General features: G+C 47.1%; 1 protein-coding gene across 1 annotated transcript in view; it reads left to right on the forward strand.

Moving 5' to 3' along the window:
- The window catches only part of SLC24A3 (solute carrier family 24 member 3), a 471,543-nt gene that overhangs the window by 261,269 nt on the left and 185,268 nt on the right, over positions 1–25,006 (forward strand). The window contains exon 3 of the mRNA XM_004433710.3: positions 23,395–23,471. Coding sequence (XP_004433767.2) covers positions 23,395–23,471 — 77 coding nt within the window. The remainder of the gene's footprint in view (positions 1–23,394; positions 23,472–25,006) is intronic.

A 25,006-nucleotide genomic window follows, 5' to 3' on the forward strand; every position in this document is an offset into this window, starting at 1 on the left:
AGCAAGGGAAGCACCATCTGTCGTCCATGCCCCTTTGCACAGTAATGACCTCAGGGCAGAAATGGCCAATGCTTGTGCTTGATGGACAAAGGCGGCCTGATGAGGACAGAGCTTCTGGTCATCCTGGGTCTGGCCTCTCCAGGCTTTGTGGGTGGTCCTGTCGGGGGCACTGCCGTCGTACCCTGGGCACCCCCTGAACTCCTCATCCACCCTCCCGCTTGTGCATCCATCTCTCTTCCCCTCACCTGCTTTCGCTGCCTGAGGTTGGTTGCTCCAGAAGTGGCCCTGAGATGAGGATTTGTGTGCTGTTACTAAGGACATGGCAGTAGGGGAGTGGGACGGGAAGAGGAAGAGGAGCCAGAGCAGGGGTATGACTTCAGTAAAAGTCCTGCCCAGGCGGCTTCCCTGATACCATGGGGGGCTCACGCGTACATCATGCCCCCTAGATGTCCCAACCCCAGGCGAGGGAGCTGCCTCCACCAGGACTGGTGAAGGGCCCCGGGCAGGGAAGGCATGATGTTTATATTCTCACCCAGGGTCTTCAACAGGTGCCCCAGGCCCATTCAGGTGCTGGCTTTGGGAAGCTAGAAGCACACTGACAGGGGGTGCACGTAAAACAAGGGGGCTGGGCAGGTCCCCACTGTTGGCCACTATGCACCGGATCTGAAAGTGTCAACTAAGATGAGAGGCAACTTTGCGAGTATTTCAGATCGAGCCTCTAGCCTTGGCAGAGTCATACTCGTTCTTCCTTGCCCTCTGGGCCAGACGCTTGCTTGCTGGTAATCAGAATAACAATGAGGTTAAAAACGTGGATTCTGGAGTCAAAAGAAACTAGGTTTTAGATCTGGCTCTGCCACTGAGGAGTCATGTGGCCTTGGGCAAGTTATTTGCCTTTCTGTGTCGAATCTCTGCCTCTGTGCAGTGGTGACAATTCCGTTTATCTGCTAGGGTGCATGCGTGGCCTGGCACCAGGATCCAGCCCATGACACCCGCTCAATACCTGGGAGTCTTACAGTCACTCATCTTCCCCAGTCTGAGAGCAGAGGAATCTGAGGGGTAAATGCTACCCTAGGACCCCACTTGCTGTGGACCTTTGATCCTTAATCCTGAGGCCAAGGTTCCGGTACTTCAGTTGCCCACATCCCGTAGTTAGATGTTTGCTGTGTCCACATAGTCTCTGTGCAATTATTTCCTTTATACTTTTCTTAAAATAAACTCACTTTCAAAAAAATATTTATTTTTTAAGGTGATTTTGTATCTCTCTCTTCCATAAATGAAGATGGATATTTTTACAATAACATGAAAATAAGCATTATATAACTATCAACATAAAAGAAAGTTTGTTCTCACGTGGCCCAACATCATCTCGTATATTCCTGGAAACACTAATGGGCATTCCTGCCACACGCACTCCCCCATTCTCTAAGTGCCATCTAACCACAGTGATGGACTTCAACAGCCCTATAGCTTGGGGAGCACCTCAGAGTGAAGTATTCTTAATCTTTCCAATAACGTTTCATATTTTTGATTGCCGATGTCTGACTCTAGGCAGAGAGTTATATCTGGACCCCTGAGGCTGCTGGCGGGGCTGGCAGGTAGCTCTCTGAGTTAACTAGTTGGTTCTGGCCTCGTCGCCATGGTTACGGGAATCAGCACCAGCTGACCAGGTGGCCAGCCAGGTAGGGAAGTGTTACAGGTGTGAGCCATTCCTTTGTGGGCCTTCTCAATGACTCTCATTCCTGTCCCCCTGAGCTGGTCACACAAGCAGTCATCATCTCAGATCACATCTCTGACATCTCAGATTGGAAGACCTGAAGACCATAGACCACAGTCTACTCTGCATACTTTTGAATAAGCACATGATGTACTGATGTATAAAACAAGAAGAGTGAGAAAGATAAGTAAACAGGGTAAACATTGCCTATTTACTTACACATGAACACAGCACCTGGTGCAGAGTGAGTACTCCAAAATTTTTATAGAATGAATAAACCAAGTGCTAAAACCATACTATATAATAGTCACGCTTCTACTCCTTCACCAGCATTTACTGACTATTTTCTGCACTCTTAGGACCAGTTTGAGGCCAGAACAGGAGCATAGTCTGAAAATGTGAAGCACTTGTGGAATGTAGGGGTGGGTGGAGGGGTGGGGCAGAAGAAGAGAATCTGGGAGTTTCTTAAGGAAAGAGGATGCATCAGAAAATGAAAACACTGGTGGGTAGGGAGTCTGAGTTAGGGGTCCAGTGTAAGGGATGCACCTGTCCTGCCAGCTGCCTCCTCATCCACCACTGCTGAGAGAGTGGTTCAGCCCTGCCCACCCCCGAAACACTGAAATGCAGCTGATTCTCTAGAGGTGTGCTGCAGGCGACCACTGTGCTGCCTGCCTCTTAGGGTCCTCAGAAGAGACCTGGTTGTTGGGAAAATGCTCTCTGGGGTGTGCTTCCTGTACACTATATCTCTTGGCTGCAGTTCCCTTGGCCTAGCTTGCCACATTCCAAGTTAAAATAGCTCACACTCCTTCCGGGCGGGACCCAGCGGCCTCCCCAGGGCCCGGGGTGTAGCTCTGCATGGAGGAAGAGGGTCTGTGGTTTCTGATCTTCCTTGTGATGGACATCTGTCTGTGCCTCTCAGCCTCAGCCAGTAGGCCTTCTGTGTTATCTGAGATGATGCCTGTGTTATCTGAATATTTAGACCCTGGGGTTGCCCATCTGCAGTCCCTGCCACTCTGATCAATCACGTGTATGGAAAACTTTTTAAACATTTTTAATCCTTGTCGTGAAGGAGAGCACTGTCTCTGCAGGGATGGGGCTCAGGCTATAAGAGGTATGAAGTTAGCCCAGGAAAGCTTTGAGAACACGAATCTTCAGGGCATCTCAACAAGGATGCCTGATTTCATCCAAACTCATTACCTTCCAAGTGATGGAATCATCTTAGAAATAAATTGTTTATTAAAATATAAAATCTCCCCAGAATCCCTCTTCAAACTTCAAAGGGAGATTTAGGGGAAGGAAATCCTACCCAGTTTTAACTATTCCATGGATGTTTAGCAGGGTGGAGGGGAAGCAAAATTGTTTCTTGGTGCCAAATCCAAATCTGGTTCCAGGCTGTCAGTCAGTTTCCAAGGCACACAGCCCGAATACAGCTCTTCTCAGGCCCAGGGCTTAGCTCGGAACAGAAAGAAGTAGCACCACTGGTCTCGCTCTGGGCTACAGTGATTTGGAGGGGTTAAAAGAGGCAAAGCTCGCTCTGGTCATCCCTGACCAGGCACAGGGTAAGGCACAGGGCCTTACCTCTCCCAGCTGGTTTGCATTGTACATTTCAGTGAGATTCACTGTTCCCTTGGAGACTTGAGAGCAAAAGCCAACTCAAGTTGAGTCCCCACGACAAAGATTCTTGTGCAAGTCGTTTATTGATGGAGAGTTCTCAGGAGAAGGGGAGGAAGAGAAGCAGGACCAGGCAGGAGAAGGAGTCGGCAAAGATGTGTTCTCAGCTACAGACTGGCCTCAGCCTGATCCCCCAGGGACCATGGAGCATGAATGCCACCACGGGGTTGTTGTCCCCCTTTGAGGCAGGAGATTGGCTGCATACTCCTCTTGGAGTGAGGCCTTAGTCTTCCAGGCAGAGGGTGAGGTAGCACGCATCGGCCAAGGTCAATTCTCAGGAGAAGAATGTACTCTGAGCCATTAGCAGATGACATTCGTGGTGCACCAGCCTAGTGAAGGGAATCTGGGCAGGCACCAACAGCGTCCACCGCAGGGATGCACAGTCACCCTGTTGTCCCGCTTGACTTCATGAGACTGGGTCTGATAAAATTACAAGTTCTTGTCACCTTTGTAAGGAAGCACCATTAATCTGTTGGTAAGAGGTATTTCTTTCCAAGCCATTAAACCTTAGCAGGTTTGGAACATCTTTTATAGAGGGATAGAGAGGCGGTGGATACGCAAGCTAACGAAGCTGGTTGGACATTATCACCTTCCCCTGTACACAGCACTGCCAGCTCCGGACGCAGCCACTCAGCTATTCAGCCAGGCTTGTTAAAAATGAGGGCATAAAGAGAGCTGATTTCATTCATTTTATGGCCGTGTAGTTTCCCCCAGGAAAGGCAAGGCTGGCCAAAATGTGTGTGGTCCATGCCTTTTGTGTGGAAGACGTGTTCAAGACTTTCCTCCCTTGTATGTGCCTGCTCTTGCCCCTGACCATTACCTAGGCTTCTCGCCTTGTCTCTAGCACTTGCCTTTCTGTTATTTGGAAATGGTCACAAAAAATTACAAGCTTTTTCATTCCCAAACCCAAGTTGCCATTTCTTTCACACCATGAGGTTCTGTATCCAGATCCTCCATAACACCCCACATTTGGGGCTGGGCATTCTGTTGTCACCTGAGTCTGTTCCTACTCCCAGCAGACCAAGACCTAACCACAAATTCTATTCTGTTTGGCTATTTGGATCTGAACTTCCTGGTAAAAACAAGATTTAAATAAAAAAATGATGTGACGGGAGGACATAGAAATCTCTGGAACGTCTTCAAGACCAGTGAAAACACTGTGAGAAGACGATCCCAGTGCCGCCTCTCAGTTCAGACAAGTCAGACATGCCCCTGGGACACCTCTGGCTCCCATCAGCTGGCACCAGGAATGGAAACTTTGGCCACGGGTAGTTGTTTCTGCGGCTTCTCCACTCCCTGCCTCACCCCCATCCCGCTTGCCTTCTTGCCGACAGTTTCCCAGAGCAAGTCCGGTCTAGCATCATTCCATGCTAAACACCGGCCAGCCCGTCTACATGCAGCAAGGACCCATAGGCGTCTCGATAGAAAAAATGCTTGTCCGCTGAGCACAGATAGGCCCCTTCGGAACTGACAGGCTGACGAGTGATGTGTGTGGCTCACTTGGGGCCCGCCATTTGAAGGGAAAGTACAGAACACCATACCCATTCCCCAGGGGTGCGGGGAACAAGTTGCTGCCCACCACCCACCCTCCAGCCTGCACTCGTGTGGTCTGGATCCCAGTCTCTGCAATGATTGACTGCAGGATTCCTTTGGGATCATCAAGGGAATATTTGTGGAAGAAGCAGCGTTTGTGTGGTTCCCGGTTAGCCTGGGTTCCCAGAAGCTGAGCCTGGCATGAGCATTCATGTGAAAGTGATTTTGAAAGTGCTCCCTGGAAAAACTGGTAGGAGAGCAAGTGGTGGGACCAGGAAGGGAGAAGGGCGCGGTATCAAGCAGAGGCTCGCAGCAGGGTGCCTTAGCCCAGGGGAGCCCTGGTGCTGGCTGTTGGGTGTGGCATGAGGAAGGTGGTAAAGGTGATCCGCAGGGAGCGGGCAGAGCACGGACAGGGCTGCTTCAGTTCCCTTCTAGGAACTTTCAGAGGAGTTTACAGGAGCAGTCACTGCACCAGGATAGTTCTTCCCTGATGTCTAAACCTCACTCTGTTGTAAGTTGGAATCTTTTGGGAGCCCTGGTACCAACTCCTTCTGCCTTAGCCTTGTGGGTCCCAACACACCAAGCAGATATTGGGGTACCAGCATCCCATGGCCATAAAATATACAAATGATAGAATGGGGCCCTGGGGCACAGATGGAGTTCCTGCAAAAGGTGCCAACATGCCTTTCATCAGGATGGATCACAGGTAACAGGAGAATCTGAGTCAACTCCTAGCTCATTCTCAGCCTATGACGAATGTCAAGATGCAAGGAAACATTCCCAACTCTTAAATAAGGCAAGAACTTCAAACCAGTTCCTCTTGGGTGGCAGGGACTAGTAAACTAAATAGGAAGCCCTGGATGGAGAAAACCATTCACCACGAGGCCACAGTGGGAGCAGAATCCCAGGCTCTGCACACTCCAGGGTTATGTTTTTCTAGCCTGAGGCTTAGTAAAAGGCTAATCAGGAAAACTGGCTAGTTTTAGTCTTGGGTCCCATTCTGGGTGCTAATGTACCATGAAATATAATGCAATTCCACATGCTCTTGTAGATGCTGGGTGAAGTCTTTTCTTTTAGAAAAACAATGCCGGGGTTTGCATAAGCACATCTTGATCTCTCTGAGCCTGGCGGAAAGTGTGAACTAAGCCCCCACTAATGTTGATTCCAAAGAGGCGACTATGGTGTAGAAGAAAGGGCCCTCGACTTAGAAGACCTGGCCCCAGGATCCCATTTGCTTTGTGAACTGGGCCTCAGTTTCCCTCTCTGTAAAGCACAGAGTTGTCAGGGTAGCCATGAGGATTAGGAAGGATCACCTCAGGGAAAACACATTAATAGCTGTTATTGTTTCCACTGGAGAGCATGGTTGTTTGTTCTCTGGGAGAAACCCGTTTAAGAGGACCCACCTCATTAGGACACAGAACAGCTCTGCCCCTTCCCACTGCCACGCCTTCGTCTGTGCTTCCTCTGCTCCTGGAAAGCCTCCTCTATGGCCATGTAAGCCCTCCCTTCTTCAAGGCTCCACTTGCGCCTGATTCACCCCGTGCCGTCTCACCCGCTGCTCTGGCCCATGTTGATGCTTTTCTTCTGACCCCAAATACCACTCACTGTCTGATCCAGATTAATAGAGATACAGATAGTTATAAATATGTTTATAGACATAGTTATCGTTTCAGAGAGAGGTAAACAGTGGCAGATTGCATCTTCCAAAGTGGCCACAGCAGTAACTCCAGGACCATGTGCTCTTCCAGAATCTTGTCTCTTCCCCACCAAAAATCAAGAGGTAGAGTCTATGGCTCTTCCCCTTGAGGCCAGCCAGACCTTTGTGACTACCCCGATGAACAGAAGGTGTTGGAAATGCTCTGCATGCCTTCCCAGGCTAGGTCATAAAAGGTTCTACAGCTTCCTCCTGCTTCTCTGTCTTGAAACATGTGCCTTATAGCTCTGAGCCCCCTGTGAGAAGTCTCCATGCTGAAGAGACCCCGAGGAAAGATCACGTGGAGAAACCACACTGAGATAGAGGGAGAGGTCTAGGAGCCCCAGAAGTTCCAACCCCGGGACCACCAACCTGAGCCTGCCCAGTCATCCTCCAGAAATGTGACACATAGTAATAGAATGCTAAGGTTGTCCTAAACCACTGTGTTTGGGGATGGTTATTATGTAGCAATTGCTGTGTATAGTATACATACATATGTATACATACGTGTGTATACATGCATATACATGTGTGTGCATACACATACATACATATATGTTTTGGGATATAGCCTACGTTCTATCGTCCTCCAGTTTGTGTGTTTGTATGCTTAAATCTGGCTTCTCCAACTGTAAACTCCCTGAGGGCAAGGCTGTGTTGTATACTACTCCCTAGTTATCCTCTGCCAGAGTCAGACCAGCATGGCAGATGTAACAACTATGCTGTGCATTGTTGAGTTAAATTGATGGGGAAACATCCGTGTACACATCTGTGCCCCTGAAAAGCTTGCTATCCTTACGGGGTGTAACGGTGATAATAAAGAAATCAGAGTCTCTTTGGTCTTTGAATCTTTCTTAAAAGAACCCTGTATCTTTGGAGAGAACCATTTGCCTGAAATTGCTGAGAATAAGCTGCTCGATTTGCTTCTGTGTCATAGACTCAAGGAAGGATAACGCTGCTCTCCCAGCCCTCCCACCTATGGGTACTTGACAACCGGCCTCTTGGAAGAGATTAGGCCAGACCTTGTTTTTTTGGTCCAGGACCCCCACGGGGTCTGCTGCTTCCATCTTCAGATTGAAAAGCAGCCCTTTTGCCCATCTCCTCACCTTATTGTTGCCTAAAACATCAGAGATTTTTATGCAGGTAAGTTTGACAGTCTGGTCATATTTATTTGAGCTATGCAAGAAAAATTTAACATTGGAGTCTCTCACAGAATAATAATGTTATTTGTATGCCCCCCCAAAAAAAGCCCCACATATCTCAAACATTGAAAGGGTCATATTTTTTAAAAGAAATATTTTAAGAGATTTTCTCCATGGATCTGTCTTTATGAAATGCCCTGAAATTCAACGTTTATGTGAGAAAAGATCAAAAGGAGTAATGATATGAATTTCTTTTCTATCCTTTGAAAGTCTGCTAAGTCATTTTATCCCACCCACTGCATGAACTCATGTCCAGCATACCAGGTGAGCTGCAGGCCAGCACCTTCAAGTACATATTAAACCAGTCCTTGGATGGTGGGGTAGTAGGGGGTGTTCATTTTCTTTGATCAGCCTTTACTCAGGTGGACCCAAGATTTGTCCTGGGTTATGACAGTAAATACATACATTCACATCTGGCCTCTGTGAGGTTGTGACTGAGGTTATTACAATGTTTATGTTGCTGCCACTGCCTCTGTATCTTTTTGTCTCACAATAATTATGTTGATTTCTTTCTTTGATGTGCTTTCAACTCCAGCCAACCCTGCAATGAGGTATAAGCACATAGAAAGACACAAGCCAGCCAGCAATGACAGGAAATCCTAAGTTCTGAGGGGTCCAAGAGGTCATTGCCCTGTAATGGGGAACATGATGGAGTTCTGACGCAAGAACACAGTGGAACCTTCCCTCCTCCTCTGTGTTGAACTTGCCTCTTTACTTTGAATACAAGTTGTGTTATTTATTATTTTGGTTTCAACTAACTCAGGAACTAAGCAGAATTTCCCTTTTTTTCCTTTTACAAAAATTAAACGTTAATACTTTTACCTACTCTATGTAATGGGCAGATTTATTCAAAAGTTTTGTTTTGCCTACTCTTTTTTGCCTGCCTACGCTTCTTTTCTATTTCTGAAGCTTCACAAATTTGTCTGGACTTGAAAAGCATTTATTAAACACCTACCTTCTATTGCTGTGAATTTCAATTTGCCAACTTCATGTGGGACATCAAAATCTGACACTGTGGGAACATGTAAGAGAACCTCCAGACTGCAAGAGAAAGTAGAACACGATTTCCCTCCCTTGACTGTAACTGGTTTCCAATATCATTCTGCCTCCTAACACGCGTTCTTGCGTCTGAGCCTTCGGGCATCACCTGTCAGACATCAGAACTGCCGCAGATGCTTCTTTGGATTGTCTGACCTTGAAATATTTGTAGTTGAGGGCTTTGGAACACTGCAGCATCTCTTCCTGTAATCTCCTACTGTATTGAGGGCTCTTTCTGTCTAATCCTCGGTTTATCCATATAAATAAATATGAAATTAGATTACCTCCTAGCCCTTCCATCATATCTTGCAAGCCCATCCCAGTGACCTTCACTTTCCCCGGGTTGTTATTTACCACTGGGCCACACAGTTATTTCAGGCTGAATTAGTTCCATGGAGGACTTAATGTGGCTTATATCAAGTTTTGTGAACCTTAAATGTGAATTTTGCTTACTGTAAATTTTCTGTGGCAGGTTACGATCTAAATTATTTGCATCGGAATAGAAATATATATAAAATATATTCTAGACTTTAGACTTCCAGTCATGGTAGAGTAGCCTGCATTGGATTAACACTCCTGTAGGAACAATTATAGACTCTGGACAAAATAAAGACAGACAATTGTTTAAAAGCTCTGGAAAGTGAATAAAGCAAGCAGAGACTGAAGGGTATATGAACTTTGAAAGGAGGAAACTACACTGTGTGGGAGCCACACCAGTCAGCTTTTCCCCTGATGAAACTCCCCAGTGTGTGCCTTGCATAGGAGATAGAGCTCAAGCAGAAAGCAATGATCTTATTGGGCTGAGGCATCAGAGATTAGAGTTTGGAGCTTGCAGAGCAGCTAGAAATTGAGGGACATCCCAGAAAAGAAGGAATCACAGAGGGAGAGCCCTAAAACATGCATATAAATACCCCTCAAATCTTTGACCCTTAAACTGTGCGTGGACTGAGGGCAACACCAAGCAGCCGAGGGGGAAACAACAACTGAAAGGCTGAAATTGCTAAGTGGAGATTTCAGTAGCTAACCAGCATTGGGGAGACAGAGTTTTGAGTTCAAGTCCCCAAAGTTAAAGGGGCTTGATAAACAGCTCAGACTTTCCATTGAAAACCTACAAGAACCACATCCCAAGATTAAGAGCATCATCAAAACAGACTTTTGTTAGAAAAAAGCCTAAAACCACGACCAGAGATGACCCTCCAGTAATTTAACTTCCGGCTAGAACAAAACCCAACACTCTTGAGAGGAAGACAACAGAATCCAGAATCTCCTCAGGGCATCATCTATAAAGTAAAATATACAATAAAAAATTATTAGACACAAATCAAGTAGATTCTAAATCCCCTTGCTTTGATGTTGCCTGCTTCAAATTGTGACCAATCTTGCTCTGCTGATTACAAGACAGCATAATGGCCTTCTTAAGATATCTTCCTTATCATTGGTTCATACTGTTGGTCTATACCCTTAAAGCTTATTTGGAGAACAAAGTACATTGTGGAAGCAAAAGGCGTTTAGACTGTTTCAGTCAAAGCTGCAATTTGCCATCACTAGAGCCCAGTGATGGGCCAAGAAAATGGAGAAAAATGGATATGAGAATTATTTTTTGTTTTGGATTAATTACACTCTTCTCTTAATTTTCATTTATATTCAGTGACAGATGTTTACAAGAGATGGATCCATGATCCATCCATGAGACTATAGACTTTGGATGCACAAACTTAGTGACCCAACAAATAAGGCTTGAGTTCAAATCTACCCATAAAAGAGTTCCAGATGTGATTGGAAGATTCTTGATCGCTTTGACCCAAAACCATAGGTAAATAGTCAAAAGATGTATAATAGGTTGTAATATAAAAGGGAAGATTATTTCCTGCAGGTAACATCGTGTTTCTCTTAAGGAGAGGCCAGATACTGCTAAGTACTAAATGAGGAGTAAGTACAGCTTTTATTTTGCCAGCTGAGTTAGCCAATAGTTTATCTATTTATTTACATCTCCTCCTACAACTAACTGTGAGTTTTCTTAGATGTTTATTTCATTATTATACACATATTTCAAGCTAATATTTTATTGATAGGTAAAAACTTAATACATCTGCTTGAATATGTTTGGTATATTCGTGGGATTGTATCAAAACACTTTTAATCCCCCCCTCCCTTTAAATGGTTATACTTTAAAAGAGGTGCAGATCAAAGGAAGTGATGGTAGGAATCACTGTTACCAGGGACAAAGAGTGCCAGTTATTCTTTCATTTTAGGACTTCATCAACAAAGCTTCAGTATAGGGAGATAAGAAGCACACATGCCTCCATTCCCATCACCATTACCATGACAGACATTGTTAATAGATCACGATGCTCTACCACACTGAGCCTCATCCAAGACTCAGCCTAACGGTCAGTCATTACCAGTCAACTAATGAACATATGAGATAATATCTATTTTTCATCCCTGAAATTGATGATCATGGAATAACATCATGGAGAAAGAGAAAGAGGGAAAACTTTAATGGTTCTTCTCACCAAATCCTTCTGTTATTACCTTTCCATCTGTGGACCAATAGAACACTAAAGGTTACTTCTAGCTCTGAAATGTGATGAGTTGACCAAAAAAAAAAAATCACTGATTTTGAAACCTACAATTATTTAGCATGCACATTTCATTTTCTATAAAGTAAATGCATAAAGAATGAACATTTTCAACATATATTCCTATAGGGAATTACTACATTCGAAAAGAACTATTTTAATTGCATTTTTCCTAAGAAAGTTTTTCATGTAGCCTGATCATCTCAAAGGGTGCTGAGAAGGAATGGGTATTCCTTCTAACTATTGTGTATCCTCTTAAAGAGCTATTTAGTGGGTTTATGCATACATCAGCTTGTTGGTCTGAATTTCTCTGATCAATAAGCAGACATGAGAGCATGAGAGATGCAGCACCTGGGTCAGACCCCAGCTCATCCATCCAAACATTCTGTCTTTGACGTTGGCACCAAGGGACATTTTGAGGAACAGAGCAGTCCAAGAAGGGCACAAAGTTCTGAACACCACAAGACTATTTACCATAAATATTTCGTTTCCTTTAATGAGGATTCATTACTGACACAGCCATAGTAATCCCACATGAGCAACAAATGCAAGTTGTAGGCTCTTTCCCCTGCAAGTAGGCCTTCTTCTATCTTTGCCATGTTTGTGGCCTGAGAACACTACATTATTCATGGGATCTCTGTATTTTCTACAGTAGCTGCTGGCTCGGAGACATGAGCAGCATTGATGCCATGGATTTTTATTATTGATAAAGAAATATGTTTCTAGTTCTTCAAATTACATTTCAGTGCCCTGCCAGGCCAAAAGTCTACGTAACTAATGATTGGGGTTCTTTAGTTGCAAAGAATGTCTGTTCTCTTCCAGAGAAAAGCTTGTGGGATGATTGTTTAAAAGCTCCTGCCAATGTGGACATGAGCAAAAGAGCTCTGAAGTGGAAATCAGGGAGCTTCTCATGGGTGTGTTGGATCAACTTCAGCACCATGAAAAAGGAGCAAAGACAGTCTCCTAACCTGCATCCAGGAGTGAGGTGGTTCCACGCTGCTATTGACAATGCATTATGCATCATTTCTCTATAAATGCACAGAAATAATGCCACTGAAGATTGTTGCCATTATTTGGGGGAAAATTCACCTGAATATGGATGAGTCCTCTTCTGGAAAAAATAACCCTTGTTGAAATGGAGAAGTGCAAAATTGCAAAATTCCTAGCTCCCCTTGTCTAAATACAGGTTCACCAGAAGTAGATCCTGAGGCAGACTCAAGTGCAAGTTTATCTGGAAGATGATCCCAGATAGAGGAGTCAGGAAATGAGACAGGGAAGGGAAGGCAGCCAGTCAAAATAGTGTTATAAAGCCAGTTGTCACTATGGGCAACTAGAGCTTAATCCTGCTGAGAACCCTAGCAAACAGTATAGAACACACCTGAGAGTTATCTCACAAGAGTGAGGGAGCTGAGGTATTTATACATCCATCTTCCATCAGATGTTGACTGAGGGTTTCTCCTGGGGAAAAGAGCAGTATTAATTCTCCAGCATATCCGGCCTGCAGTTGCTGGGCAGGGCACCCTTTCTCAGCTTTGGAGAAAGCCTTCAGGCAAAGAGATGCAAGTGCTGGTAGTTGCTTAGCACAAAAGTGGTAGGACCCCAGGAATGTGGACAGGGCATTGATGTTTTGGGAAACACCTCTTGTCCGTATTTCTCCCTTTCCCTTATTTAATAAAGTAAAAGGAGCTACCATTTGATAATACAGTCATGCATCACTTAATGATAGGTACCTGTTCTAAGAGATGTGTCGTTAGGTGACTTTGTCATTGTGTGAACATCATGGAGTGTACTACACCAACCTAGATGATATAGCCTACTACACACCTAGGCTATAAAGTACTAATATTATGGGACCACTGTTGTATGTGTGGTCCATCATTGACCAAAGCATCGATATGCGGCGCATGACTGTACTTACCTAATTGTAGGCACTACATATTTTATAATATTATCACAATTAATCCTCATAATAACCACATAAATTGGTATTATTTTTCTTATCCCATTTTTCACGTTAAGAAATTAGGACTGAAAGAGGTTAGGGGATTTTCCCAAAGCCATAGAACTCATGAGTGGTGAAGGAGGGCATCCAATCCAGGTCTTGAGGCTCTTATAAAACCTTAGCTGCCTGTGGTAAGCAAATGTCACCACATAAACATTTGGCTGAAACAATCTTTCTCAGCAAATCTGATTGGTGATATCTTTTTGATTGATAGTTGGATGAGCCCTGCATTGAGGTTCTTGGTTACCTCAAGAACCTGTGGTTATATCTTCCATCACAGAGATGCTGTTCATGATCTTGTTTCCATGCACACATCAATCCATTTAAATCCAGAACTTTATTTTTCAAAAGGAAGGACTTGTGCCTTTAAAAGTCAGGTAAAAAGGTCAGTTTGCCCTTTCTAGTACAGAGGAATGGACATGCTAGAAAGTCAGACCCCAACTATGATCTCGGTTCCTCCACTAACATCTGTGTGAACTTGGGCTGGTTATTTGCCTTCTTTGGGCCTTGGCTTACTTATCTGTAAATTGAGGATCATGCTTCCTATCATGTAGAAGCAATGAAAAAGTAATAAATATATATTTATAGTACACAATAAAGATGAATTCTGTCCTTAAATTCGGGATACTTAAATTATTGGCATGATCTCAAGGAGAGTTGAGGGTTCCCTTGCCCCCAGCCTAACTAATGTTTCTTCTACTCAACTGTTAACTCCTCAAAGATCAGGACTGTGCATGCTTCAACTTTCTGTAACTAGGATTGAGTACAGTATGGGGTGCATAGTAAGGGCTGAATAAGTATGTATTTTTTGCACAGTTTTGATTTGTTCATAAATTTTTCAGTGTTATTGGCATGGTGCTTAGAATGAGACACAAATAACAGCAGGTTGCAGTTCCCCAGGACACCCCCCTGCACCCCCCGCCCCCATTGTCGTACTCTCTCCCCCTTGCACTCCTATGGCTTGCTGAACCTCACTGACTATAAGAGGAGGGCACTGAAATGTCTCTGAAACTTTTCCAAAGACTAAATGTTTAGAAAATTAAGTTGTAAATATATCTACTTTTACACAGATTCTTTTGTGGATAATTTTGTTTAGGGGCCTTCAGTTATGACAAATGTGTTCATTTGATCAAGAAACACTCATAAAGTGCCAGGCACTTAACGAGGCACTGGGGATACAGAGAGGAATAAATTTCCTCCAGCCTTAACTAACCTCCCGTAGTCTAGTGGAGAAAACAGAGGAAACCAAAAATTACTGCGAGGCAAGGCCTCATGTGCAAAATGCTCTGGGGATACTGAGGACCACATTAGCTATTGCATTATTCAGGGAGGGCTTTGATATGCTGGGTAACAAACAGTCCCAAAATCTCAGTGGCTAAGAAGGATAAAAAATGCTATTTTTTACTCACGCTATACATACAAAATGTGTGTATCAGGGGGATGGGATTCTGATATCAGTCACTCAGGGACCCAGGCTGATGGAATATTCATCCTGACATAGGGTTCCACAAATGTGTAGAGAAGAAAATGCAAGGTGGTAAATCAGACACTGGCTATTCAAGTCTTCTTGAAAGTGTGACACATGTCCTCTTTCTCACATTTCGTTAACCAAAGCAAGTGGCATGACACCACCTAACCATGAAGGGGACCTAGAAATGTACTCCTTCCAGGTCTCCAGAACAAGGAGAAATGGGATATTTGTGAACAGCCTGAATGGCCACCCGAGTTGGAATCCAGTCGTTGGGGGTTTTACTGAACTGTCCTTCCCAATGTTTTTTCTCAGCTAATAATTGTCTTGTGTTTATACAAAAACTGACTCTTGAGAGAAAGGCCCTCTGAGTTCATTCACACTTGTATTCCCTGGGTTTATTATTCTCTTTCATGGGTCCCGGCCTGGTGGGTGCTGGCCATAGAGAGAGAAATGACAGAGTTCCCATCCTCAGGGAGCTCACCGTGTAGTTGAGTCAAAGCTACATATCGGCAACCAATGACTGCAGTTTGGTTGGAAAGTCATTTGTTGGGTCTTGCACAGCACAACAGGGCCACAAAAAGAGAGTCAGGAAGCCTTTGTGGGAGGCTGAGTATTACCACACCTGGCAGACTGGGTTTTCCCATCGCTCACACCAGGGAAAGAGGGAACAGCAGGCTTCACAGGGGGAGCACCAGGCCAGACGAAAGTGTCTGAAACAGAAGCACGAAGTCACCCATCACTGCAGGGGAGCAGTTGGGCAGTGTCAGGACCCCAAATTCTTGGGGCAGTCCCCAAGAGGCCAGTCAATCAAGATGTGCTAAGTATTTTGTTATGAAAAGACCTCTGGGATGAGAGCCTGGTGTTCTGATGGTTGCAGTGGCCCAGGTTCCTTTTGCTCAGACGTGTTAAGGAAGCTGGGCTTTTTAGGATGTGTTGATCTTCATCCTGGGCTGCTCCATTTGATCAGTATGTGCTTAGTATATCTGAAGATGCCATGAATGTCCCTGCCGCATTTTTTATTTTCAAGCAAAACAGAATATATTCTCCATCCCCTGTGAACTTCCATTTAGACTCATCAAACTCGGGCCTCAGGAAAGCAGCCCGGAGAGACAAGCAGGGCCGCTGATTGCTGTTGCCTTGGTAAGGGGATCCACTCGTCCAGAGCTCTGTGGTTTCTATGGGAACAGTACTGCCTGCCTTTGCTGGCCCCTGGGGCTGGCGTGATGTACTGAAAGGAATATTGGGAGAGAGAAAGAGAGGAGCAGAAAGAGACTTTGAGGACTTTGAAGGTATTTGGGGGAACCCTCAGCCAGATGTGTAGCTGTTCTGCACATGGCGTGTGGGCCGTGTGGCCCCAGCAGCCTGAACACAGGAGCACTTACCTAGAGGCACATGCGTTCGTGTGGCTCCCTGGACTAAACACCGTCCTGGAGAAACAGAGGCCAACATGAGGCAGGCAGGAATTGGCGACAGGTGGATTTCAACCCCAAGACCAGAAGGGAATGTGTCTTTGGCCCCTTGCTGGACCAGCATCCCATCCTTGTTATAATTATGAAGAATAGCAATACATAGCCTAGGAAGGACGGGGGTGGGGAGGGGGGTATTTCACACACACTGTCTGCACTCTTCCCAGCAACCCTGCAAGAAAGGCCTCCTCACACCCATCTTACAGATGAAGGAACTGGGGCTCTGGGAGGGGAAAGGATAACCCGTGAGTGGGGTGGGTGGGATTTGAACCGGGCCTGATTCCGCACTGTGGGCCCTTATGTAAAATCGAATCAAGGAAAATGTTAGGTTCCCAAAGATGGGCAAGTGTTCCAGCTGAGACCTGGACTGAGAAATGCCCCTGGTTCTTGTGGATTTGGGCATAGGAATCACACCCAAGTGAGGCAGCGGGGAGGGCATCAGCACCACCATCAGCTCCAAGGAGGCACTAGAAGCCCCACCTTGTTTTATAGATGAGGAAACTGAGGCCCAGAGCGCTGGGCAGAGCCTCCCTGTGCAGTGTGCCACCCTGTCTCCATACACTCTTTTCTTGGACAGCTGCGTCTCTTCTGAAAACACCATTTCCCAGATGGGTTTGCGGCACCAAGGTCTGTGCTGGCCAGATGGGGAGTTTGCTCTGTCTGGGGGAAGCGAGCACAGCTGCTGCTGGCAGCTCTTTTCTTGACCCATTGGGCCAGCTGGGCAGGGCTGACTTACTCCATCCCCGGTCAGCGTCCAGGGTCTGCTCCCTTCAGAGTTCTTCATCCCCTGACATTTATTGGGCATTTGCTGTGTGCACTAACTGTACTCTGTGCTTGGACTAGAGGGAGCAGTGAGGAGGAACCTCGGGCAGTTTTTCAGGCAGCCAGCAGGCAAATTGAGGCCTGGAGAGGTGAAAATACATGCCACCAAAGGCCATACTGGGAGTGCTGGGCTTGAGTCCCACATTTCCAGACACTCACTCGAGGACCTTTTCCTTGACGCCAGGCTGACCCCTTCCTTGGGAAGATTAAACACAATCACACCAAACTGCTCTAGAACCACGACAAAGCAGCACTTTGTGAAGCAACAACGTGTATCTTGGTAACTGTGTGTATGGTGTAGGGGCTGAGGAGATCAACAGTAAGCATTAGGGGCCTCCGCTGGATGAAACTGCTGCCCCAGTGGGTCTCTGGTGACAAAGATCTTCCTGATTCAACTTCTCTGTGGCCAGGGTCACCTGGTAATGTCCTTTGCAAATGAGCCAAAGAAGCTTCTAACATGGTGGAATCAATTCTTAGTATAAGAACACGTTACAATGCAGCTAACTGTGGTGGAAATCTTAACATTTGGGCCCCATTCAGAATGCAAGTCCCAACAACAGTTTATCCGGATCTTCATGCCTAGTCCTCGGGCCTCCCTTCTGCCACCTCCACCCCATACCCCGCTGCTGTGTGCTGATGCCAATTATGCATGAGCAAGTTCTGGTCTCTCGTTCCTACTCATGAAGATACCTGCACCTCCTCTTTTCCAGTTCCTACACAAGAGAGGCTTGGATGATCACGGGGATGGGGTATGCAGGCTGTAGCAGACACTGGGACATGTGGTCCAGCATCACACGTTGGACGTGTGGATGGTTTCTTGGTGCACCTGTGGCTCTGTCTAGGGCCTTCTCTGGTCCCAGGAACACAGTTGACTCCACCAGTGCAGAGCTGAGCAACAGTGCAAAGGTGCCAGCTCTACAGTGTTTAGGACTGCCTTGAACAGTGATGGGTGGGCATCTGTGGACAACTCGGAGGCATATTCTACACCATCTCCCAGAGGGGCCCCAGCAAGTCTGCGCCTACCACGTCAGCTCCTTCCCTTCCTTGCTCACCTGTCCACTCCCCTCGTGGGACCATCTCCCCAATAAACTGCTGGCTTTCAAACCCTTGCCTCAGGGTCTGCTCTGGAGGGACCCAGCCTCAAACATAGGCATGTGGGACCTATGAATGAAGGCTCATCACCTGAAGGGCAAGAGGAGAGGGCCCCCAGCTCCATCTTTTAAAGAAATCTTTTCTCATCACTTTTTTTCAAAAGACAATGCATCTAAAAGAGGGAAACATATATGTATGTAGTATTCTTTGCAAGTGCATGAGCTTTTTGAAATCATTGTTATAATTTCATCAGCAGCCCCACACGTGTTTTCACCGAGGAGCTAGGGTGAAAAAGTGGTCAGAGCGTGATCCGTGTCAGGTGAAGCCTCCTGGGGAATACTTAACCTGGACGTTCTTTCCATCTTGCTATGAACCACCAAATAAGAGTTTTGTTATTGTTCTTGAAGCAAACTGGTTTGAAAGCATTTAACTGAGTCTCCTCTGCCTTTCCCACCACTGCCCCCTACCACACCCACCCTTCATCTCAGCCGCTGACCAGTCACATTCGGTTTGGTGAGGAAGTCCCACAGTGCCAGCTGCTCCGTTCACAGACCCCGGTGCTACTGCACTGGAGTCGCCTGTAGAGAGTTTTCACTGATTTCCTCATGGCCAGTTGTGGCTTCTGACTAACTGGGGAGGCACCCTTGACTGAGGGCTGGGAGTTTCTAGCTGGTGATGGATGAGACACCAGGCCATGAAGGGCAGACCAAGATCGGGCCGATGCCAAGCCCCTCATTTCCCGGAGAGAGAGAGAGGAGGGTCCCTGAGCAGTGAAGAAAGAGGAGCCTGAGCGAGAGTGTCTGTGGTCCCTCCCCTCGCCCACACCTGCTTGGCCAGGACTTCGGACAGCACCTCAGCCCTTCCTGAGCCAGCACTGGGCTCTGTGGGTCCTACCCCATCCAAAAGCACAGCCTCCGGCATGATCTCCTCCAAGAGCCCCAGCCGGGTCCTAGGGTTGGCCGGCCATCAAGACCTCTGATGAGACCCTTCCCCCGCCAAAATGTGAAGCCCACTGGATCCACTTATTCATCATCATTCCACTGTTGTTTGTTGAGTGCCAAGGGGATTTAAAATCAAAATGCCTGGATTCAAACATAAATGTTTCACTTGCTGATGGGGTACCCCTGATTGAACCTCTACGCTACAGGCCCTGGATTTCTTCGTAGATGCAGTGGCAGGGAGGCAGGAGGATGGAACCGGCCCAGGTGTGGACGCCTTGCACACACAGACTGATGGGGTTGCTGCGCCGTGGCCTTCACTCCGTGCACGTGCTACTCTCAGCCCCGCTTTTGCTCAAAGCCACATTATTCCTCATGGAGGAAGCCCATGGGGCAGCAAGTGAAGAAGTGACTGGCTTCCACATCTCAGTGACAGAACGTCCCTCAATCCCCACCTCTTTTTCCACCTCTGCTCCTCACTGATGATAAGAGGTCCCCACATCACAGGGCAGACCACTGGCTTCAGGTTCCCGAGGGTGATGGCTGTTGTGATCAATACTTTGACTTGGCTTACTACCCCCGTCTCCAGCTCTGAGTGTGGGAGGGCAATAGGATGGTCACATTTAAACCCTGGACTGGCCAGTGCTGAAAAGCCCCGTGGAAGCTACACAGAGAAATGCAAAGAAAAAAAACAGCCTACCTGTTTCCGCCTGGTGTGTAGTGGCAGAATTTAGATCGGATCAGATCCCCTGCTTGGAGGAAGTCCCGAGAAGGAAGAGGTCACCGGGCAGAGTAAGATTGCAAATAGATCCCAGGAACTAGGGTGACAGTGATGAGGCGTCACCGGGCCTGGATTTGCTGCGCGTGTGGCCCTGCTCTGCAGCTTTCTGGCTGTGGATCCTCAAGCATGGGTTCTAATCCGTCTGTCCCTTGGGTTCCTCATCCTCAAAACGGGAATAATAGCTTTCTGTGAGGGTAAAAGGGGACACTGGGTGCAAAGTGCAAGGCACAGTGCCTGCGGGAACAGGTGCTCCATAAATGTGCACCGTTGTCGTCTTTGCACAAGTTTGCTGTCGGCTATCAGAGCCTTCTCTCAACCCGTTTCAGTCCATCACCAGCCAGCCCATCCCAAGGGCATTGAGAATTTGTACAAAACAAAGGGAGCATCAGAAAGGAGAAGTGCAGAGATGTAGACAGTGGTTGCTGTATTTTCAGAACCAAAGATTGGGACACAAGGTCTGAGCAAGTCCAGGCGAACATGGGAGCTGAACAGTGCTAGAAAGTCTGGGGCTCTGGGTGCCCGAGAGGGGTGTGGGACAGGCTGCCCTGGGGGGACCTTTCCTCTCTTTACCTTTGCCCCCTTCCCATCACGGCAGTGGCCCACATAGGCTGTCAATTTCCTGGGTTTGGAAAGTGGGCAGAAAGGAACATTTCTTATGGTTTCTGACCCATACTGGACTTCTTGGTGTTGAGGGGAGGAAATGTGGGAGCCATGGGCTGGTTATTTGAGCTAAAACTCATTTACCCACAGAGAGTTCAAAGAGAAGTTCAAAGGAGAAAGTGTGAGCAGGAATCTCTTAAGAGTGCAAGACATCCTGTGTGCAGAGGGAGAGCCAGAGGGGAAGAAGGAGGGGCAGGAAATGACTGGGGCTGCAGAGAAGGCAGGTCTCTCCAGGTCCAGCCTGTGTGGACACCGTCGCCAGCAGGGAGGTTTCAGAGAAGAGGGCCTAGAGGAGTTTCTCATCAAGGAGCCTGGAGAGCTTCCTCCAGCTCTGCTTACCTAACAAGAGCACTGCCAGCCAGAGGCGTCAGGCCTGTGGATGGAAGATGCCAGAATGGAGACATCTCAATAGAGTGGCTGGAAGCATTGCAGTGCCCAGGGCCTGATGGATGAATTCCCAGCTTATCTTGTGGACCCTCATCCCCTCACAGTAATTTCCATATAGTAGCTTCATTTGGTCCTCAAGGTGAAATCCTCCAGGCTCACCCTCATTTATTGATTGGGAAAACTCAGTGCTGCCTGTTTAGAACAACCTCAGCTTAGAAAGACTCTTGGGGTGATCATGACATCCCTGTCTTTCCTTGTTTCCCCCATTTTCTCCCATAAAGGATCATACAAAACTAGCAAGTGTGGTCAGCTAGACATGTACAGGTGAGCCATGCTGTATATACTGGATGCACGCTCTGGCCCCAACACCACGTGGCTCTGGCCAAGGCCTACAGGACATCCTCATCCAGTGCTGCCTCGGAAGCAGAGAGAGGAGCCTTTTCAAGGAGTAGCCAAAAGCTTGTGTCTTGGGCAAACTTCTTGGCCAGCAAGCTATAATCCTGAGGCATGTTCTGTGCAGTTTCTTGGGGTCCCCAGCAGGACAGGGACCCAGGTGTCCTGAGCCATCACTCACTCGCTCAATAATGCCACTGTCTTTGTCTCTTCTTCCTCCCTAGTCTCATTGCCTCCCTCATTCACGGTGTATCCAGGAGTCACCTCCCAAATAAAGTACATACTCCCAAATCTTGCCTGAGAGTCTGCTTTCAGGGGAACCCCAAACACAAGTGGCAAGCAGGTGTTATCTCATACATACTCCCCTTCGACTGGCGATGGTTTCCCTGAGTACTCACTGGAGATAGACTTGGAGACCTCGTGGAGCTCTGAGGGAAAGACCTCTGCGAGCTGGTGACATCTGCTGAAGGGGGGTATTGCACGCACAGCTTCCTGCAGAGCCTTGTCTGACACATCTGTACATCCTCCAGAGAGGGGAGCAGTGGGCTCCTAGTGTAGGGACCACAGGAGGCCTCATGAAGGCCCTGGCCAGGAAGGTTGATGGGATTTTATGAGCGGCAGAGAGGAGGCACAGTTGGGGATGGGGCATATTCCAGGCTGACGGTACAGTCTGTGCAGATAAACAAACAAAAGTAAAAGAAGAAAGAAAATGCAAGGTGTGTTCAGGGAACGGCACATGGTGCTATCTGGTGAGAAGAGGAATGCACGTGCACCACCGCTCACTACGGAATTGCCAACAGCTGGCAGGACACTTGGTGCACAGTAACTGCTCAGTTAGTAATTGTTTCAGTGAATGAACACTTGCAGAGTATAAAAAAGAGAGGGAGGAAAGATTAGAAGGCCCGGGGCAGGGAGGGCTGTGTGAGCAACCCTGTGGTTGATATTCCAGTTCAGCGGCAAATGTGGTCAAGTTCAAAAGGGGAGTAGGGTGCAAGAGCAGGGAGGGAGCTGTAATAGCACCAGGCCCAAGGCCCCAAGCTGGGGCAGGCAAGAAGGAAAGGAAAGGAGGGAAATGAGGGACAAGTTAGAGCAGGGGCCTTAAGCCTGCATGTGCCATGGCCCCCTTTGGTGATCCAGTGAAGCCTGCAGACCTCTGCTCAGAAAAACGTGTTTCATTGCATGCAACAAAATATAGAAGATTACAAAAGGAAACTGACCATGCTGAAATGAAGTTGTCAAAGTGCAGTTGACCCTCTGTATCCTCGGGTTCCACATCCTCGAATTCAACCCGCCATGGACGGAAAGGCCGACGATGGTTGCGTGTGTACTGAACACGTACAGACTTTCTTTTCTTGTCATTATTCTCTAAACAATACAGTATAACAACTATCTACATAGCATTTACATTCTGTTAGGTATTATAAGTAATCTAGAGATGATTTAAAGTATACGGGAGGATGTGCGTATGTTCTGTGCAAATATGACACCATTTTATATAAAGGACTTGAGCGTCCTCGGATTTTGGTGTCTACGGGTGTCCTGGAACCAATCCCCCCAGTGGATACTGAGGGACGACTGTATTAGAAAATAAATTTGCATGAGAGTAGTTCACATGTTTCCTCATTAACACTTTAAGTCACAAGTGGTGATGTAAACCCACCTAATGTTGAAGTGAGTGAGAGCTGCGAGTATAGCAATACAATGTGTCATGGAAATATCTGCTGGAGGCCGAGTCCCAGGTGCCTCTAACACACTGTGGTTTGTTGCCTACATTCTTATCTAAAGGAAACACTAAATTCCATTTAGAGAAGTGTGAACATAAAGATATCATTTTTTCTCACCCAAGTTCATGGACCCCATATTAAAACGAAGACTGGCATTGCAGTCCCAGACCTCCAGCACTGCAAACATCATCTGTACTGAGCTGGTTTTCTCTCTCCATTCTCTAGCCCTGCATGAATTCCCCAGTGACATCTTCACCAATGAGGACAGAAGACAGGGAGCAGTGGTTCTGCATGTGCTCTGTGTAAGTACCCTCTCTTGGCTCTGCCTGGGGGGTCCACAGGGAGGGCCTGGCTGCAGTGGGGGGCAGTGAGGTGCCTGCAGAGGAGTCTCCCTTCTTCCTGCTCACACACCTGGTGGGGATCCTCTGAGCCCTGTGGGGGGCAATCTGCAAATGTACCCTCTTGAAAAGGTTCATAAGCTGGAGGGTGTGTATGTATTCTTTCCTTGGTATCAATGCCCAAAGTGTGGACTCCAAGGTCAAACAGACTTTCTCTCCACGTTTGAGCTTGTGCTGTCTGCTCAGACGTTGCCTTCTTGGGGAGCCCTTTCCTAACCAGCCTTTCTAAAATGCCACTGTCTTTCCCCTTCCCTGGCTTCATTTTTCTCCATACTGCTGATCACTACCTGACATAATAGTGTATAGTTATTTTCTTATTGTCCGTCAACCTCACTCACATGTAAGCCCCATGTGACCAGGGACTTTGTTTTGTGCATGGCTTAATTGCCAGACCAGTTCCTGGCACATGATAGGGACAAAGTATTTGTTAAATTAGTGTTTTAAATGTAATGGCACCTGGCACAGTGTCTGGCACATACTAGGTGATCAATAAAAGTTTGTTCTGGCCCTTACTATACACCACTGCCCCAGCACTGCCTCTGCAGACCCAGGGGATTGAAGACCTTTGGTTTTCCTTGTCCCCATTTGGAGAGTTTGAGGAGGGAGTGTGTGTCAAGATATATCTAAGGAGTGACTGCAGAACCAAAAAGACCCAGGCCAAATTCTGGACTAGGTACGTCACTGCTTTCCCATCTCTATGGTATTCACTCTCCACCGGAATGCTCTTAATTCCATTATGGTTATTTATTGCTGTGAAACAAATTCTCCAAATTTAGTGACACACCCTCTAACCATTTTATGTTGCTCATGGGTTTTGTGGGTCAGTAGTTCAGAAAGGGCACAGAGGGAATGCTGTACCATAGGATCGAGGGCCTGGGATGGGGCGATTTGGATGGCTGGTGATGATGCCAGTGCCTGGAGCTGACGCCACTGGTGCTGGGTGACCCTCTCCAAGAGGCCTCCAAAGAGCACTCCTACGTGTGGTGTCCAGACTAAAGTGACCAAAGGACTGGCTCAGCTGGGACTGTTGACCAGAGCACTCCGTGTGGCCTCTCCAGCGTGGCTCCACGTGGCAGCCCAGGGCTCAGAGAGGGAGAGTTATGATGAACAAGGAGGAAGCCCCATGGCCTTTACTGCTCCAGCCTTGGAAGTCACAGACATCATTTCCACCAGACTCTATTGCAGTCACAAGCCCACCATGACTCAAGGGGAAGGGACAGAGACCTTACTTTTCAATCCACACCTGGAATAGGTCAGTGAGCACATCCTGGGCTCTGGAGTCAGAGCAGACACGGATTTGGAGCCCAGTTCTGCTAGCCTTGCTTTGTGTGTGGCTTCTGACAAGATACTCAACTCGTGTGGACCCGTAAGCTGCACTAAGCCTGACTGCCTTCCTGGTGAAAGCAATCAGCTCCTCAAGGCTTTATCCACTTACCTCA

Source organism: Ceratotherium simum, chromosome 21 (genome assembly GCF_057802395.1).
Source record: "Ceratotherium simum simum isolate JZ-2026a chromosome 21, ASM5780239v1, whole genome shotgun sequence".
Lineage (NCBI taxonomy): Eukaryota > Metazoa > Chordata > Mammalia > Perissodactyla > Rhinocerotidae > Ceratotherium > Ceratotherium simum.